The sequence below is a fragment of the Capra hircus genome, chromosome 1, assembly GCF_001704415.2.
Source record: "Capra hircus breed San Clemente chromosome 1, ASM170441v1, whole genome shotgun sequence".
Lineage (NCBI taxonomy): Eukaryota > Metazoa > Chordata > Mammalia > Artiodactyla > Bovidae > Capra > Capra hircus.
In genome coordinates, this window is record NC_030808.1 from 83,042,291 (window position 1) to 83,059,935 (window position 17,645).

The following is a 17,645-nucleotide window of genomic DNA, read 5'->3' on the forward strand; positions in this document are numbered from 1 at the left end:
TTACAGTGTTTCAGTACACACACCCTTTCAACACTGCTTGTAACTTGGTCTGTTACCCTTATTCTGGAATAAATACTCAGGATGCAGAGGGCTATTTTTTCACTAAGAATTTTAAAGACAATACAGCAAAAAGGACAATTAACAAGACAACAAGGGGCAAAATTCAAAATTACTGTCATTTGTCTCTAGTTCTCAAATGCAAAAGCCAACTCTCAGAGGCAATTCTCCAAAATGTTGGGGGCAAGCAACAAAGTTAAAGGCACTGCTTAACTGTAATGAAATACCAGCAACAAATATGAAAAAAATACACTGGTAAAGAATTGAAGCCATTAAGGGAGTTTTTATAATTCAGGCATTCTTATAATACAGTGATCACAGACTACACTGAATTTAGAGAAAAACCTTGCCTTGGATCAGAAAACTATTCAGTATCATCACCATTAAGTGCCTGCCTAAACAAAGAAATGCTGTGTTAACACTAGTCATGTAAGAGATGATCTTTGAATTTTCAGGAATTCTCAAACAGGAGTTTTTACCTCAGAGGTTCTAGCCATAAGGCAGCCAAGACAATGACAGGCTGAATCACTAATCCAACAGTGCTGATTGTCTCTGCCAAATAGTGAGCAGATAACTAGTGCTATGATCTAAACAAATCAGATCTTGTTTGGGGTTCTAAATTTCAAAAGACTTCTTACCCTGAAGAAGGTGGGGGAGGGGGGAAATAGACTGCAGAAAAAGAAGAGTTTTTACTCTATTAAAAAAAAAGTGTAACAAAGCTGTCCAAACAACAAAAAAAATCATAGGTAAGGGAGGGGAGTTTGGAGTACTTGATCTTTATGATACTTTTTAGCTTGAAGATTCTACTTTATGAAATCTGCCGTATCACCTGACAAATTCTGGCTCAACCTGAATGTACCATTTTAGAAACTAGCAAAGTGCAATAAGAGTGTTACCTTGACAGCAGATGTTACAAAACTACTTCCATGAATTTTAGGAACTGGGGAACCTGTTCCTTGGGAGGCCTGAGAGGCAGTAGAGAGCTTGCTGGTAGGACTTCCTGACAAGAGAAGTCGATTTAAAAACAAAGTATGAACAAAGTAAAATTTACAAAATGGAATTCTGAAGCCATTTTCCACCACCCTGCTCTTCTCCCCACTATTTAGTGTTCATTTTGAAGGGTTGAAAACTTACAACCAGGAGATTATTATAGAAAAAACACTTAAGGATTCATCCCTTTAAGTTGACCACTTCATCCTAAAAAGGGACAAGAAGCTAATAAGGAAGTATAGTAGAATAAGTAAACTAAATAGACATTATGTATCTGTACTTTTATAGAAAGAGATACTGTAACATAAGGGTGGTGGTTATTTCACAATGTGCCAAAATGTATGCATTCAACTGAATGTGAGCTCCTTCAAAGTAGTTTCGCTAGACAGGTTACCTATCGCAAAATACTGACAACATTAAACAGTCTGTACTCTCTAAGTACAACTGTCTTTAGGGTCTGATCAAAGTAAGTCACATTATCAATAGTCAACAGGAGTCAAGACTAAAAATGGACTAATTTGGTCACCTCCTCCATTTACCAAACTTGCCTGCAGAGACTGGCTTATTCCTAAAACTAAACATCCACAAAGGACACCTTCTTAGCATCCCTAAGTGTATTCAAAAGGGAATCTCTGAAAGTAGAATTTTCTTAAAGGAGTTCTATAATTATAATCACTGTTAAAGAACATAACTTTTCCAAATACTTGCAAAGGCCAAATACATTAATCTGTGTTAAAAATCAATTAACACTGATTAAAAAAAAATCAGTCTCATTATACTCATTCCTCTTATTTCATTTCTTTTAATTAGAAGTGAAGGCTACAGGAATGTTTACACAGAGGAACGTGTGTTTAAACAGTTGATTGAAGAAAATGAGTAAAATGTTTTAAGTACCTCAAAGAAATCTAAAAAGCACTCTATTTATTTGAGGTTACAATGATAAACACAGTGAATCCAAAGACTTCTTATTCTTCCCATTACAGTTAAAACAAAAAAAACAAAAAACTAGAGTTCAGTTTCCCTCCCACATGCAAGTTTTATCTAATTTGCGGAAAAGTAAAGATTACCTTTATCACTGAGGAAAAACATATATGGCTTGGAAAGCTATTCCTGTTCTAAAGCTTAATTTAGAAAATTTAATAACCACGTTGTCCAAAAAAAAAAAAAAAAACATTCTAAATGAGAATATAATCTACATTTTTCTCTTTTTAGAAAATTAATTATGAGTCTTGAGAAAAAAAAAACTTAATTTCTACAAATATAACTTAAACAAAAAGTAAATCGTCTCTTGGAGAAAGAGCACTAGGGTTACTCTGATGTATTCCCTCCTCCTGTTCAAGGTTGAAGATTTCATTCTCCCATTATCTGGCTACTAAGTCACCTTGGGGATTGCATGAATATTGTTCAGTTCAAACACACACCTGCAGTAGGAGTGGAGGCTCCAATAACCTGCCCTGGCTTGTCCACGATAACATAAGGATTATTAATAACAGAACTGGTAGTGCCTTGCTTCACATGGACTGGAGTGGAAGTTGGGGTTCGAGGCAATGGCGAAGGACTTGGGGTTGATATGGGGGAACCTTTATTAATGAAAAAGAAAAACAAAATAAACTAAACAAAAGAGATATATTCAGTCTATCTAAGAGGATGCTAAAGAAAATGGAAGAGGGGCAGAGCCACCAGGACCAAGGTGACAAACTGGGAGAAGAGAATGAAATTTTCAGTTTCAGGTACTGAGAGCAGTAGCAGCAGCTGAGGCCAGGGACTAGAGTATTTCACCCTCTACATCCTTATCCATGGACAGCAGTAGCAGCAGCAGCAGTAACAGCAGCAAGGAGCCTGTTAGAAAGAGCCTAAGGTCCTACCCTAGATCTACTGAATATAAATCAGTATTTCAACAAGACCCCCCAGTAGCATATTGAAGTTGAAAACCGAGTGCTTTAGATAAGTGTGGAATTGCTGAATCCCTAGGTAACAACAACTTGGGCAGGTTGTTATAACACTGGTTACGCTTGAAGACACTAAAGTGAGGGAAGAAATTACTAAGTGAACATCTCGACTTAGGAACCAAATCTTGATTTGCAATGAATTTCTGATAGGAAAATACGAAACTCATCCACCCAAAAGTATCTCTCAATACCATGTCACAGACATAATCCAGAGATCCATGTTTCCATAGAACACTCTCAAAGGTTACTGACCAATACACCATTAAACACCCTCAACTGGCAGTGATCACATCGGTCATCCAAGAGTTTCTCTAAACTTCAAAACAATTTACATGTTCAGCCAACTCCACCTCTGAAGCAGCAAGTTCCAAAATGCTTCTAACTGGGGGTGGTGTGGGGTGTAAAATGATACATTCTTTACCTATCATCAGTTTCAAGGACTTGGATCATATTTCTGCTTAGCTATTTTTAGCACTGAAGACCACCCCCCCCATTTAAGTATTATATAGAGTCCTCCCTCTGCCTAGGTATTTCTATTGACTTTCATGTCTTCTCTAAGGGGGCACAGCCAAAACTATAAAGCATATTTCTACTAGAAGTTTACCTAACATAAATGTAAAACTTGTGACAAAGTGGACAATTCAACCTCAGTGAAAATGAAGCCTCAGAACTACCTACTGATCGTAGGAATGAGTAAATTTCTAGCGTGGCTGGTGAGTGTAAAAGATATCGCAACTTCAAATCAAGCCCTGAAGCTCAGCTACAAACCAAAGGCCACCAAGTTTCTCTGTTATTAGTCACTCTGGTTTCCAAATATAATCCTCGTCCTACCTTAGCTTTCCATCAGACATCCTAGCAAACAATTTACCTGTGCTGATTCTAGATGAAAATTTGACTGCTTTGAATTTTCTTTCTTTCCTCATTCAATTGTTTCTGTATGGATGACTCTTGTTTCTATTTTGTGACACTTCGGCTTTGCAAACCAATAGTGATTAACCTTCTGGGTTTTCTGTTGTTGTCTGGCTGGTTGTTTTGCCTACACGGCATGCAGGATCTTAGTTCTCTCCCAGGGATCAAACCTGTGTCTCCTGCAGTGAAGTGCAGCTTTAACCACTGGACTGCCAGGGAAGTCCCTAGCTTGCTTGCTAACTAAACAGAAACCCTGCTTAGAAGAAGCGAAAAAAAACCCCAACAACTAAAACGACTTTGCTTTGTCATTCTAACAATTTTTACACACACCAACTTCACATACACCATGTATACCTGAGACAATCTTGCAGCTCATGGTGATAGGCTGGAAGGATTTTCCAGGTGACTCAGGGTTAGGAATCTGACCTTGTGGCACAATTTTGCAGCTTGATGCTATTGGCTGAAAAGCTGAATTGCCATGAGAACAAAACGTAACCTTCTGGGATGTTGTCATTTTGGTGGGTGTTCGTTCCAATGAAGATGGCAAAGAATAAAATGTAGTGTGTCTCTCAGCTTCAGTGTTGGCTGGGAATCCTTCTTGAAATGAAACAGGCAAATAAGTCATCAATCGCTCTGAAATTTCTTATCATTTCAACAACTATTTAAGCCAGTTACCAGTAGTAAAATAAACAGAATAGACAGGTATTTAATACCGCTTTATATATTTTGGGGTGAAATGTAAATATCACACCTACAATCATATTTCATTAAAATGCTTGTTTCAAAAAATCAGAAAACATATTAACTAACAATATATAATAAAATTTACACAAGTTCATTATGTTCTCCCACTTTTTATATATGAATTGAAAAACTGTTCAGAGGAAAAACTCAAAAGAAAGCACATGTTTAATCTAATAATATCCTGTTTTATTAAATGCCCATAAAACAATGCAACTAAAATTTAAGAGGAATAAAGTTGAGATTTTTATAAAAGAACTAAAATATTAACACACATTAAAATGTAGGCTTACCAATTAAATCAATATGATTCAGAATCAATTTTATATTGTATCTGTATGTGTTACATAAGTAAACACCTAAATACTTCATTATATGCTTATATGCCTATTAAATGAAATGATGCCATGGCTTTTCTCAGTGAGTTCTAGGTTTTATGAAATGTTGACAAAACTTTATGAAAAAAAATTTCTGAGAAGAATAAGGACTTGGCTATTTTCATACTACCTCTCTGTAGGAGAGCAGCATGCCGACTTACGGAAAATTTCTTTTCCATGTACTCTTAACTCACTGAAGACAGCAGTTCACTATCAAGTGAGGGAAAGGAACGCTCCATACGAGGTAAAATGCATTTCCATACATGGAAAAATATATATTACCTTTCTCCACAGAGGTATCAGGTACTGGCTCATGTGACTGCTTTATCGGTGAGGACGCTTTCATGGGGGCTGGAATGGTCAAAGGCAAGGATGGTGGGGCATCTGAGATGTCTGACTCAGAGGACTGAGGATAAACGGAGTCTTCTCCCAGAGAATGTCGATGGAGCTCAACATCCACTACCTACATAACCGTGCAACAACTGGGCTCATGAATCTATCGTCAATGTCACAGAAAGCCCCAAACCCATCTCAGAACATGGTGCTCTAAGAAATGTGGCAAATGATTCCTAGTTATAATTCAATCTCAGTAACTAAAGGATTTACCCCAGGATATAATCTAATCTAGCTTAATAAATAACTCAATGAAACCAATCATAAAACTGGGGACTTTCCAGTTAGTGTTTCTGTACCTTAGAACACTCTCCCCTCCAATCTTCATATGACTGCCTCTTTCTCACCAGTAGGTCTCAATCAAAAGTCACCTTCTCAGAGGGGCCTTTCCTAACTAATCTAGCAAAAGCAATTCCCTTGTCTCCCAGCTATTCTCTTCTTTATAGCACTCATTTGTAAGTGAAATTATCTTATCTGCATTTATGTTTACTATATACTTTCTCCCCACTTTCAACACAACCAAGAATAAAACCCCTTGAAAATTGCAGCTGCTCAATTTGTTGATTTTTGTGTCCTCAGTACTTGAACCAGTGCCTAGCACATGGTACATGATCAATAAATATGTTCTGACCTAACGCAGCACATTTCCATAAAGAGAATAAGGTTTAACTTAGCTATTTCTCATCATAACAGCTACTGCTGATATATCATGAACACTAAAAAGTGGGGGGTAAGGGACAGGGGGTGGAGATGGGGTAAGAAAACAAAATTGAAGGTCTCATACCTCCTGATTTCAAAAGATATTATTACAAAATCATAGTAATTAAAAGAGTGTGGTACTGGCATAAAGACAGGCACATAGGCTAGAATATACTCTCACACACTAAAAAGAATCTCTCTCACATATATGGCCGAATTATTTTCTGAAGGGTGTCAAGACCACTGATTGGGAAGAGGATAGTCTTTTCAACAAACAGTGCTGAGAAAACTGGAGATCCACATGCATTAGAATGAAGATAGATGCTTACTTTATACTATATGGAAAAATTAACTCGAAGTAGATCAAAGACCTAAACATAACACTTAAAACAATAAAACTCACAGAAGAACATAAAGAGGCAAAGTATTGTAACACTGAATTGGGCAATGATTTCTTGGGTATGATACAAAATGTACAGTTATAAAAAACAAATAGGCTACATCAAAATTTTAAACTTTTGCGCATCAAAGGAACACAATGAAGAGTGAAAAGGAAAGTCACAGAATGGGAAAAAATACCTGCTGAGAGATTAATATTGAGAATATAGAGACCTCCTAAAAATCAGCTATACGAAACCAAACATCCAATTAAAAAATGGACAGAGGATCTGAATTAACATTTCTCCAAAGAAGGTATATGAATGACCAAAAATCCACTGAGTGACGCTCAACATAAATAATCATTATCCCCAAACCACAATGAAATACCACCTCACATCTACTGGATAATACAAAAAAAAGAAAACAATGAGTGCAGACAAAGATGTGGAGAAACTGAAATGCTTATGCACTGCTAGTGGGAAGGTAAAATGGTGCTGCTGCTATGATAAAAAGTGTGGCAGTTTTTCAAAAAATCAAAAACAGAATTACTGTATGATCCAGCAATTCCACCTCTGGTTATACACCCAAAAGTATTAAACACAGGGACTCAGACAGATCCACATTCTCAGCAGCATTATTTACAATAGCCAAAAAATGGAAGCTACTCAAGTGCTTTCATTGGTAGATAAATGGATGAACAAAATGTGACATATACCGACAACAGAATGTTACTCAGCCTTAAAAAAACGGATTCCCTGGTGGCTCAGACAATAGAGTCTGCCTGCAATGAGGGAGACCTGAGTTCAATCCCTGGGTCAAGAAGATCTCCTGGAGAAGAAAATGGCAACCCACTCCAGTATTCTTGCCTAGAAAATCCCATGGACAGAAGAGCCTGGCAGGCTACAGTCCACGGGGTCACAAAGAGTTGAACATGACTGAGAGACTGCAGCCTTAAAAACAAGGAAATTCTGATGTGCTACAATGTGTATGAGCCTTGAGAACATTGTGCTAAGTGAAATATGGCAGTCACACACACACAAAAGAACACTGTATGATTCTACTTATATGGTAGAGCAGTCAAATTCATAGACAGAGAAAGTAGAAGAGTGGTTGCCAGGGGCTGTGGGCAGAGGATGAGTTATTATCAATCAGTAGTTTCCGTTTTCCAAGATGAAAAGAGTTCTCTGGAGATGGGTGGTAGTGAAAGCTGCATGAAATGTAAATATATTTAATACCACTTAACACTTAAAAATGATTAAGTTGGTAAATTTTATGTGTAAATTTACCACAATTAAAAAAAAATAAATAAAAATGGGGGGAGAAACTTTTTTTACATTTAGCATTCATGTTTTTCCTAATTAAAAATGAAGATCAATTTTCATTCTACTTGTTCCCAAATAATACTGCAGGAAAATAACCTACCGTCTCTGCTCCAAGAGTCTGCAAGCCAGTGTAAGTTCTGTCCAGCTATTGAAAGAAGAGTATTAAGTTTTACTATGCTTACTTATAAACCTTAGGATACAATCTTATCTAAAACACTTTCACTGCAAGTCTTCCTTTCATAATATCTACTTTTTCATAATGTAAATTATTGATTTATCACATCAATAAAAGCCCTCAATTTTCTAAGAGAAAAATTGAATAAAATAAATAAAACAACTTCAGACATATAAGCAGTTATTATAAAGACAGGCTATAAAAATATACATGCAGTATGATGGCACAATTAAATACTCATGTATTTACTAAGCACTTCTGGAAAAAATGAAAGAAAATTTAGGCAATACTAGTAACTACCAGTATATTTGCATCATGGATGATTTATTTCAGAGTAGAGAAAGAAGTATACATTGAGGGAATGTTAATTATATAAACAAAAAAGTTACAATTACATACAAAGAAGATATGTTCATATTCTTGCATTTTATATTTTAAATTAAATTAAAAGTTAAAAAAGGATTTGTGGCAGCTTGCCAATATAAATCGTACACAGTAAGATCGAAAGGTAAAAATGATGAAGTGAGGAGGGGAGGGGAGAGGAGAAGAGGGGAAGGGGAGGAAAGGGGAAAAATACGAAGCCAGGGATAGGTTAGTAAATGTAAAATTTTAAAAGTTTGCAAGAATGTCCCTGACGGCTCAATGGTAAAGAATCTGCCTGCCAATGCAGGAAACTTGAGTTTGTTCCCTGGGTCAGGAAGATTCCTTGGAGAAGGAAATGGCAACCAACTCCAGTATCCTTGCCTGGGATACACCATGGAAACAGAAGCCTGGAGGGCTACAGTCCATGGGGTCACAAAAGAGTTGACACGATTTAGCGACTAAACAACAACAAAGGCTTGCAAGAGGTAGATTTCAAGTTTGGCTGAGCTCCTAAACAGTCAACACAGAGATGACAACTCAGTCATGAGATCTAGTATTCATAATTTAAAAGGCAATACAGGGTGGATTTATAGTAGCCCCATGGAAGAGATCTGGAGTTTTAATGCTTAAACCTTCACCAATAGGGTGACTGTATTAAAGATACGGGCAATTTTAAGGCTATATCCATTTTCATGTTCTCCAGAGCACAGAAATAACAGTCTCTCTGTAAACTGCACTGGCCTATATTTTACTTGTGGGACCTTGTTTTGCAAGAGACATTGACAAAACAGAACTATTATCAAAATGGCAAGAGAACTGGAAAGCATAGCATATAAGCAATGCTACAAGAACAGGTTTAGGCTGGAGAAGGAATGATTTAAGGAGATATGAAAGTTATCAATAAACATTTTTAGAATTCTTAATAAACAAAACAAAATCCTGTTCTGTTCTACTCCAGAAATCAAACAATGATAAATGAGATCAAGGTTAGAAGAGGGGGGCAGGGGTCACACAGTTTTAAGTAAACTTAGGAAAGAAGCTTCCAAAAGTTTATTTACTAAACAGATAAATAGAAATGTCTGGGGAATTACTGTGCTCCGTGGTGATGACTAGGAGAGGTTCAGATGACTATTCAAGGATGCAGGATATGTGAATTCATCCTGGAAACTTTAAATGCTACAGAACTCTTAACAGAGTCTTTAGTATGCAATATAATTATTACAGTATCAAATATAGATTGTTATATACTACAGAATCTCAGAATACAGATCACTGTGGACTTTAATAACCAAGAAAAGCTACACAGGAACTTAAAGAATGGAAAGAATCCACACCGGCATACGAGAAGGGAAGAGGATAAAAGACAACATCAAAAAAGGCCCCCAGTATCTCTGGGACATGAATAGAGACTGACCTGACTGGAGCAGGACGTTCACACAGATTAGTGTGACATAATTTAGGGGAAGTATGTCAAGTCAAAATGTGAAGAGTCTCCAATTCCAGGCAGGGGAATCTAAACTTGAATAACAGATATTCAATCAAAGCTTCTCAGAGAGGAATAACATAACGGTTCTTGTGTTTGAAGAAGAATAATCTGACAGTGGTGTACAGAATGGACTGAGGGGAACGGAGATAGACTGGAATTAAAAAGGCTAATCAGGAGACAGAATAGACTAATGGCCAAGAAGAGTGGGAAGGGTGAAGGATAGTCTATAAGAAAGATTATGAAGAAAGAGTCATGGTCGGCAAGTGAATAAATATTTAGAACACAGAGGGATAAATCAAAGATGGTTCTGAGAGTTAACAAAGAAACAGCAGGAAATATGATACTCTAGTATAAATAAAGATCAATGGTCACAACAGAGGTGCTTAAGTTCTCAAGGCCAATCAATAAATGATAAATAGTAAATCTGAGAAAAATCTGGTAACATTTTAAATACTGCTGTTTTAAAACTGTCTCATTCACCAGAAACTCTGAGTGATAAGGACAATACAATATGTGTAAAAACTATGCAAACAATTCCCTTTATTTTAGGGATCAGGGCTGAGCCCAGTGCAATATAAGATGGCATGTGCAGTGCTTAAAATAAGTTAAGGGGAAAGCAAGACTATTTTAGACCTTCCTCTAAGTGGGAACATATCCTGCCCTACTGAACAAAGTGGCTAAATATTCTTTATTTGGTTTCAGTTCTTCACTGAGGTTTTAAGAAAATCTTGTTTTACAGTAATCTCTAGAAAATAACTTAAACATGAAGTTTAGCAGTGCTGTTTACCAACAATGGAGGACAAATTTCAGGTGGTTTTAAGGTTGAAAAGGGTACATTTGTAGAACAAAGGGAACAAAGAGGGAATTTTGAAAATGTACTCAGATTCATCTGGAAGCAATTAATGGGAATAATGTGGTAAACCGCAAAGTAAGGGTACTTTGGAAGGAGTTCAACATTAGGATTATATCTAACAGACAGAAAATGTACATGAGACTACTACAGAGAGGGGCATAAGGGTAATTTACAAAAATGCTCTATCTTCCAACTATGAACGCTAAATGCTTATTATATAAATTGGAAAAGAAACATACATACACAGAAAAAAGGGGCAGGAGAAACTGTCCACAATGTCATTACTTCAATTACTCCAACTTTTTAGTTTATTTGTGTTTTTTTCCATCTATTTAAAATCTTGGTTGACCTCATATTATATATAGTTTTATATTTATGCTTTTCACTTACTATAATGGTAGTTTCCCCATGTACAGAAAACACTTTGTAAAATAAATTTATAATGGTTACATAATAAACCATGTGGATATATCAGTTAAGGATTCCAAAAGTAGTACAACCCTGCACAGGACTTTATATTTTCTAAAATATGTTCACTTCTATCTTTATTCTTAGGAGATAAATAGACAAGGATTATTATTTGCGCCTCTTTCTACAGAAAATTAAGATGTAAAAAAGTAAAATATAGATTAAAAAGGAAAAGATTTCATTTACTTATTAGCCCCAGGTAACACAGTAATAGTGAGCTCTGATCAGAGATCAAGTCTTCTGATTATTCAACCAGCTCATCTTTTTAAAGAACAGAGTTTGTTGCAAAGTGACCCTTTCCTCAACATTTAGAGGACAAATGCTGCAGCAGTAAGCAGAACACACTCAAACAGATCTATCCTCCTTCCACTATCTGAAGTGGTTAACTTCTCTCAGAAGGTCTAACCTACCACTTCAGGTGCAGGTGAAAAGAGACACTTCATTTCTGGGGAGCAATGCTTTGTTTTGTTACAATACCTTCAGATTATGTATGATATCTATCCGCTTGTTCTGGCTGTCCTTAAAGTGAACTTGCACTCTGACAGGAAACTCACCCCAGCCTCTTCTGGTCAAGTGAAAAGGAGGCTCTCTAGGGAAAAGCAGATATTAATTTATTAGTTCATTTTCACTCTCTCATTCTAGAAAAGGAAATTTTCCCATAATGGGTAAGTTAGAACTTCACATGTTTCTGACAATTATTTATATTTCCTTACTTGATGCTAAATCAATATGCTGAATTTTGCTAAACTGCTAAACTATAGAAGAAAAAAATTCAACTCAAATCTACATTAAACTTTCAACCACTGAATACTTAGAGCTAAGACACTTACACCATATAATCCAGTGTCATTATTTTCATAGACAGGGAATTAAGGTGATTTGACGGTATTAAAGCCAGAACCCTGGACTGCTACCTGACAGAGGCTGTGAGGGACATTCCTTACCCCTAAACACTCACGTATTCCTCTACTCTGGCAAAAACAAAATAAACCATATTCAATCCAAAGGTGACAAATTTATTTAAGCTATCTACTAAGAAGACTTAAAAAAAATTGTATCTGACTTTACATAATTTTAGTGAATAGAGAGGAATGTGTGATTGCTAATGAGAATTTTCAGTCAAAACTTAATTTGTGAAGGAAATAAAAAGGAAGAGTGATGAGAAAAAGACTGGTTTGCTGTTGATAATTGGTGTTGGGTACATGAGGATTCAATATACTCTACTTTGTCTATGTCTGGAATTTTCCATAATAAAAAGTTTAAAAATGTAATTGAGGCCCCATTGAAACCATGGGGGTCAATTGAAACCATGTACTTAAGAATAACACGGTTTAAGTTAATGGAGGAAAGAGAGAATGCTTTAAAGTGAAAATGTTCATTATGAATCACTGGTCTGGAATTACTATAATGAGAAAGGATACCAAGACTGCAGGGAGAAAGTACTTTCAGTGGGATTTGCTTTTGGAAAACTAAGGAGAGACGTGAATTCAGTAAGGTAGAGGGAGTCCAAGAACACACCCTGGAGAGGAGTCCAAGAACAGATATGAATCATCAGGCACAAGGCCAGAGGCTACCAGGAGAACCTAAGGCAGGAAAAACCCTGAGTATGACAGCAGCCTGGAAAGCAGTGAAAGGAACAGCTGTATTATAAACTAGGGAAAAAAGAAAGCAAAGAAACAAGAGTGCTTTGGAAGAAACCAGCTGAGATAGCAAGAGAAGTAGCCATGATGTCAGCATAAATTCAGACAGAAATAAAAGAGACGTGGGATCAAATGAGAAGGTTGACTTGAGGCAGCAGTCTGAAAAGGAATCCAAAGTCAGAGATACAGTGGGGCCTAGAAACATAGTGGACTTAAGAATAATTAAAGAAAATTCTATAGATGATAGGTTTAGTCACTTAAATTCCAGTAAAGCTAAGTGAATGGCCTAAATTCATCTTGTAATATTCGTCAATCATACTGTTTGTATGCTGAACTTCTCTTACAAAGGATAGAGTAAATTAGTTGTGCTCCATCATTTATAGTCTAAACTTTAGTGAATGGATAGGAAGGACTGCAGGAAGACAGAAGACACACAAACCAGGAAAAAGGAACAAGGATTTTAACAGGAAATTCCTCCTTAACCATATTTTTGGAAGGAAAAAAGGAATCTAAGACCTACCAACAGATGAGACATCACCTACCGAATATTCTACCTCAAAAGATATTATGCGTTTCACACAACAAAGGACTGCTTCCCTTGAAGATAATTCTGTATTTCTAGATTCCTCAAAGGCTTTCCTGGTAGCTCAGCTGGTAAAGAATTTGCCTGCAATGCAGACCTCGGTTCAATTCCTGGATCAGGAAAATCCCCTGGAGAAGGGACAGGTTACCCTCCAGTATTCTTGGACTTCCTTGGTAGCTTAGACAATAAAGAATCCGCCCGCAATGTGGGAGACCTGGGTTGGGAAGATCCCCTGGAGGGGGGCACGGCAACCCACTCCAGTATTCTGGCCTGGAGAAACCCCATGGACAGAGAAGTGTGGTGGGTCACAATCCATGGGGTCACAGAGTCAGACACGACTGAGCAACAAAGCACAGCACAGATTCCTCATAGAGGGTGAAATGTATCAATAACCAACAAGAAAAACTCACAGAGTACTGGACTTTAAAAATGGCTTTCTTAAAAATATAGAATGAAGCATAACTCCTTGTCCAACTAATTAATTCAAATGGCCAGTCTTTTAAGATCACTTCTAGTTACCCCAAATCCACTATCTAATGAAACTTCCTATTACATTTCTTTTTTTAATTTAAATAAGCTCTGGCCAGTTTAATTATTTTAATTGGAGGCTAGTTACTTTACAATACTGTACATGTGTCCCCCACTTCTTATCCATTCGTCTGCCGATGGACATCTAGGTTGCTTCCATGTCCTAGCTATTGTAAACAGTGCTGCGATGAACCCTGGGGTCCACGTGTCTCTTTCAATTCTGGTTTCCTCAGTGTGTATGCCCAGCAGTGGGATTGCTGGGTCATATGGCAGTTCTATTTCCCATTTTTTTAAGGAATCTCCACACTGTTCTCTATAGTGGCTATACTAGTTTGCATTCCCACTAACAATGTAAGAGGGTTCCCTTTTCTCTGCACCCTCTCCAGCATTTATTGTTTGTAGACTTTTTGATAGCAGCCATTCTGACTGGCATGAGATGGTACCTCATTGTGGTTTTGATTTGCATTTCTCTCATTATGAGTGATGTTGAACATCTTTTCATGTGTTTGTTAGCCATCTGTAGGTCTTCTTTGGAGAAATGTCTGTTTAGTTCTTTGGCCCATTTTTTGATTAGGTCATTTATTTTTCTGGTACTGAGCTGCTTGTATATTGAGATTATTTGTCAGTTGCTTCGTTTGCTATTATTTTCTTCCATTCTGAAGGTTATTTTTTTTACCTTGCTTATAGTTTCCTTTGTTGTGCAAAAGCTTTTAAGTTTAATTAGGTCCAATTTGTTTATTTTTGTTTTTATTTCCATTACTCTGGGAGGTGGGTCATAGAGGATCCTGCTGTGACTTATGTCAGAGTGTTCTGCCTATGTTTTCCTCTAGGAGTTTTATAGTTTCTGGTCTTACTTTTAGATTTGTAGTCCATTTTGAGTTTATTTTTGTGCATGTGTTAGAAAGTGTTCTGCTGCTGCTGCTGCTAAGTCGCTTCAGTCGTGTCCAACTCTGTGCGACCCCACTGATGGCAGCCCACCAGGCTCCCCCATCCCTGGGATTCTCCAGGCAAGAACACTGGAGTGGGTTGCCATTTCCTTCTCCAATGCATGAAAGTGAAAAGTGAAAGTGAAGTCGCTCAGTCGTGTCTGACCCTCAGCGACCCCATGGACTACAGCCTACCAGGCTCTTCTGTCCATGGGATTTTCCAGGCAAGAGTACTGGAGTGGGCTGCCATTGCCTTCTCCAGAAAGTGTTCTAGTTTCTTTCTTTTACAAGTGGTTGACCAGTTTTCCCAGCACCACTTGTTAAAGAGATCGTCTTTTCTCCATTGTATATTCCTGCCTCCTTTGTCAAAGATAAAGTGTCCATAGGTGTGTGGATTTATCTCTGGGCTTTCTATTTTGTTCTATTGATCTATATTTCTGTCTTTGTGCCTGGCCAGTTTTATTAAAGAAAATTTGTACACAATTTACTTTTCACCAGTCTGTGCTGGCATGCTTCTGATGATATCAGAATCACCTGGATCAATGATAGCCAGTGTGCATACCCTGCAGTATTTTCCACATGCTGTGCCCAATTCAGTATTATTGCCACTGTAGTGATGGACACCAGTTTTGGCCAATCAGCATAATACTCTATTTCAGATTTCCTCAGGGCTGGGCAATTGCTGGTGAGGATGACCAGTTTTGCTTTGCCTTGTCTGATCATTTTCAGAGTCTGCTTATAGCCTAGCACATACTTTCCACTTTTCTTAACCAGCTGAAGCCCAGAGCTGATTGACTCCAGTGACTCTGTTATTTTCTTTGCGGCCACCATCTTCTGGTCTTAGGTACAGGATGTCCCCAACCAAGAGCATCTGCCAAGATGGCCAGGGAGCAAGAAAGGGCTTACATTTCTGAAGAGCTCTGTTATAAAAAAGATTTCATTTTCTTCCTGCAAGTTGTATGCTTTCTGCAATCACAAATAAATTCTTCCTCCATAGGACCTTCAAAAAATCTAAAACATTCCACTAAGCTGTCCACCCTGAAGGGTAAACACATTCTGTTCCTTGTAACAGCAGCAGAAGCAAATACCTATATTGTTTAGCATAATCCTACTACTCTTCTAAGCTCTTTATATCTATTAACTAATCTAATCTTTATAACCACAATATGAAACATCCTGAGACACAGTGAGGCTAAGTAACTAGCCAAAGGTCACAGAGCAATTAAGTAGTGAATCTGAGATTTAATCTCAAGTAACAGGCTCCAGAGTGCTGGCCCCCATCCCCCACCCCCGTGATCCTTTTTTTTTTTAAATGATACAATTTGAAGAGGCTCACTAGGACAGTCCTTTGGGGGCCTAGTCCATTGTAGTCTCTCACATACAAAGGCCAGGAATATTTTAACACCGGTACCATGTGTTCTTCATGTTTGAAATCCCTGTATCAAGTCCTAAGCCTAGCAAACATGTAGTGACTATCTTGTGCCTAAAATCAAAGTTTACAGTCACAGCTTTTAGAAAGTTGGCTAAGGATGGCCATAGCAACTGAACTTAATGGAAAACAGATGGTTTGTTGGAGCAGAATCTACCCATGCTCTTCATCAAGTAATGTGCTCTGACAAGGAGATTCACAGTGCATGGGAAACACACATGCACTTTGGTTCAGAGAGATTATCCTTAAATTTCAAGTCAGCTGAAAAGATCTCACCTACTCATCACATTACTCTAGATACTTTGACACAAGAAATATCTTAAAAGTCTCGTAAAGAACACAGAGTTAAATTAAATCAAGAACACAGGTTAATGTTCTGTCATACCTGAAGTTTAAAGTTCAGTTCTAAGGAGAATATTTTAAAAATACAGATAAACTGGAATGTGCCAGAGAATATAACCTGGAGGGCAGAGGAACACAAAGTCACATAAACAACTGAAACAAATGTGGATGTCTGGCTTGGAGGAAAACAGAAGAGACCTAACAGTGCTCTCAAAATATCTGAACAACAGCTATATGGAAAAGAGTTTATAATGATTCTGTGTGGTGTCACAAAATATATGGAAGTGTACTGGTTAGAAGTTAAAGGAAGTTAGGACTCTCCTCAATATAATTCAGTTCAGTCGCTCAGTTGTGTCCGACTCTTTGAGACCCCATGGACTGCAGCATGCCAGGCTTCCCTGTCCATCACCAATTCCTGGAGCTTGCTCAAACTCATGTCTATCAAGTCCGTGATGCCATCCAACCATCTCATCCTCTGTCATCCCCTTCTCATCCCACCTTCAATCCTTCCCAGCATCAGGGTCTTTTCCAATGAGTCAGTTCTTTACATCAGATGGCCAAAGTATTAGAGCTTCAGCATCAGTCTTTCCAATGAATATTCAGGACTGATTTCCTTTAGGATAGACTGGTTGGATCTCCTTGCAGTCCAAGGGACTCTCAAGAGTTTTCTCCAACACCACAGTTAGAAAGCATCAATTCTTAGGTGCTCAACTTTCTTTATAGTCCTCAATATAATTAAAAACTTCCAAACAAACATAGCCACTTACAAATAGAAAGGCCCACATCACGAATTCATCATTCACTCAACATGAAATGAGCATTTACTATATGCTAGGCATGGCTCTAGATAAAGACAATTAAGAAAAATTCCCAAACATCCAGAAGTTCTGAATCTAGTAAGGGAGACATACATGTAAATTAGTAAGTGTAATAACAAATGTATATACATTACTTGCTATGAAAACAGAGGTATGGTTGATCATTAACAAACTGTTTCTCTAGAAACACAAGCAAGGTTCTCTTTTAAAATACTA

At 37.4% G+C, this 17,645-nt stretch overlaps 1 protein-coding gene and 1 pseudogene across 6 annotated transcripts in view; both read right to left on the reverse strand.

The window, feature by feature from the left end:
• The window catches only part of YEATS2 (YEATS domain containing 2), a 106,964-nt gene that overhangs the window by 44,460 nt on the left and 44,859 nt on the right, over nt 1-17,645 (reverse strand). For 4 of the 6 annotated variants that reach the window (XR_001917993.1, XM_018047388.1, XM_013964174.2 and 1 more), the window contains 6 exons: nt 11,641-11,752; nt 7,919-7,963; nt 5,306-5,486; nt 4,260-4,502; nt 2,469-2,627; nt 954-1,057 (listed from right to left, as the gene is read on the reverse strand). Coding sequence is in view for 5 of the 6 variants with exons in the window: in XM_018047388.1 (XP_017902877.1) it covers nt 954-1,057; nt 2,469-2,627; nt 4,260-4,502; nt 5,306-5,486; nt 7,919-7,963; nt 11,641-11,752 (844 nt within the window). In the remaining variant the exon portion in view is untranslated. The remainder of the gene's footprint in view (nt 1-953; nt 1,058-2,468; nt 2,628-4,259; nt 4,503-5,305; nt 5,487-7,918; nt 7,964-11,640; nt 11,753-17,645) is intronic. The other 2 variants (XM_018047375.1, XM_018047382.1) reach the window with 2 other exon arrangements.
• On the reverse strand, nt 15,259-15,812 carry LOC102187268 (annotated as a pseudogene).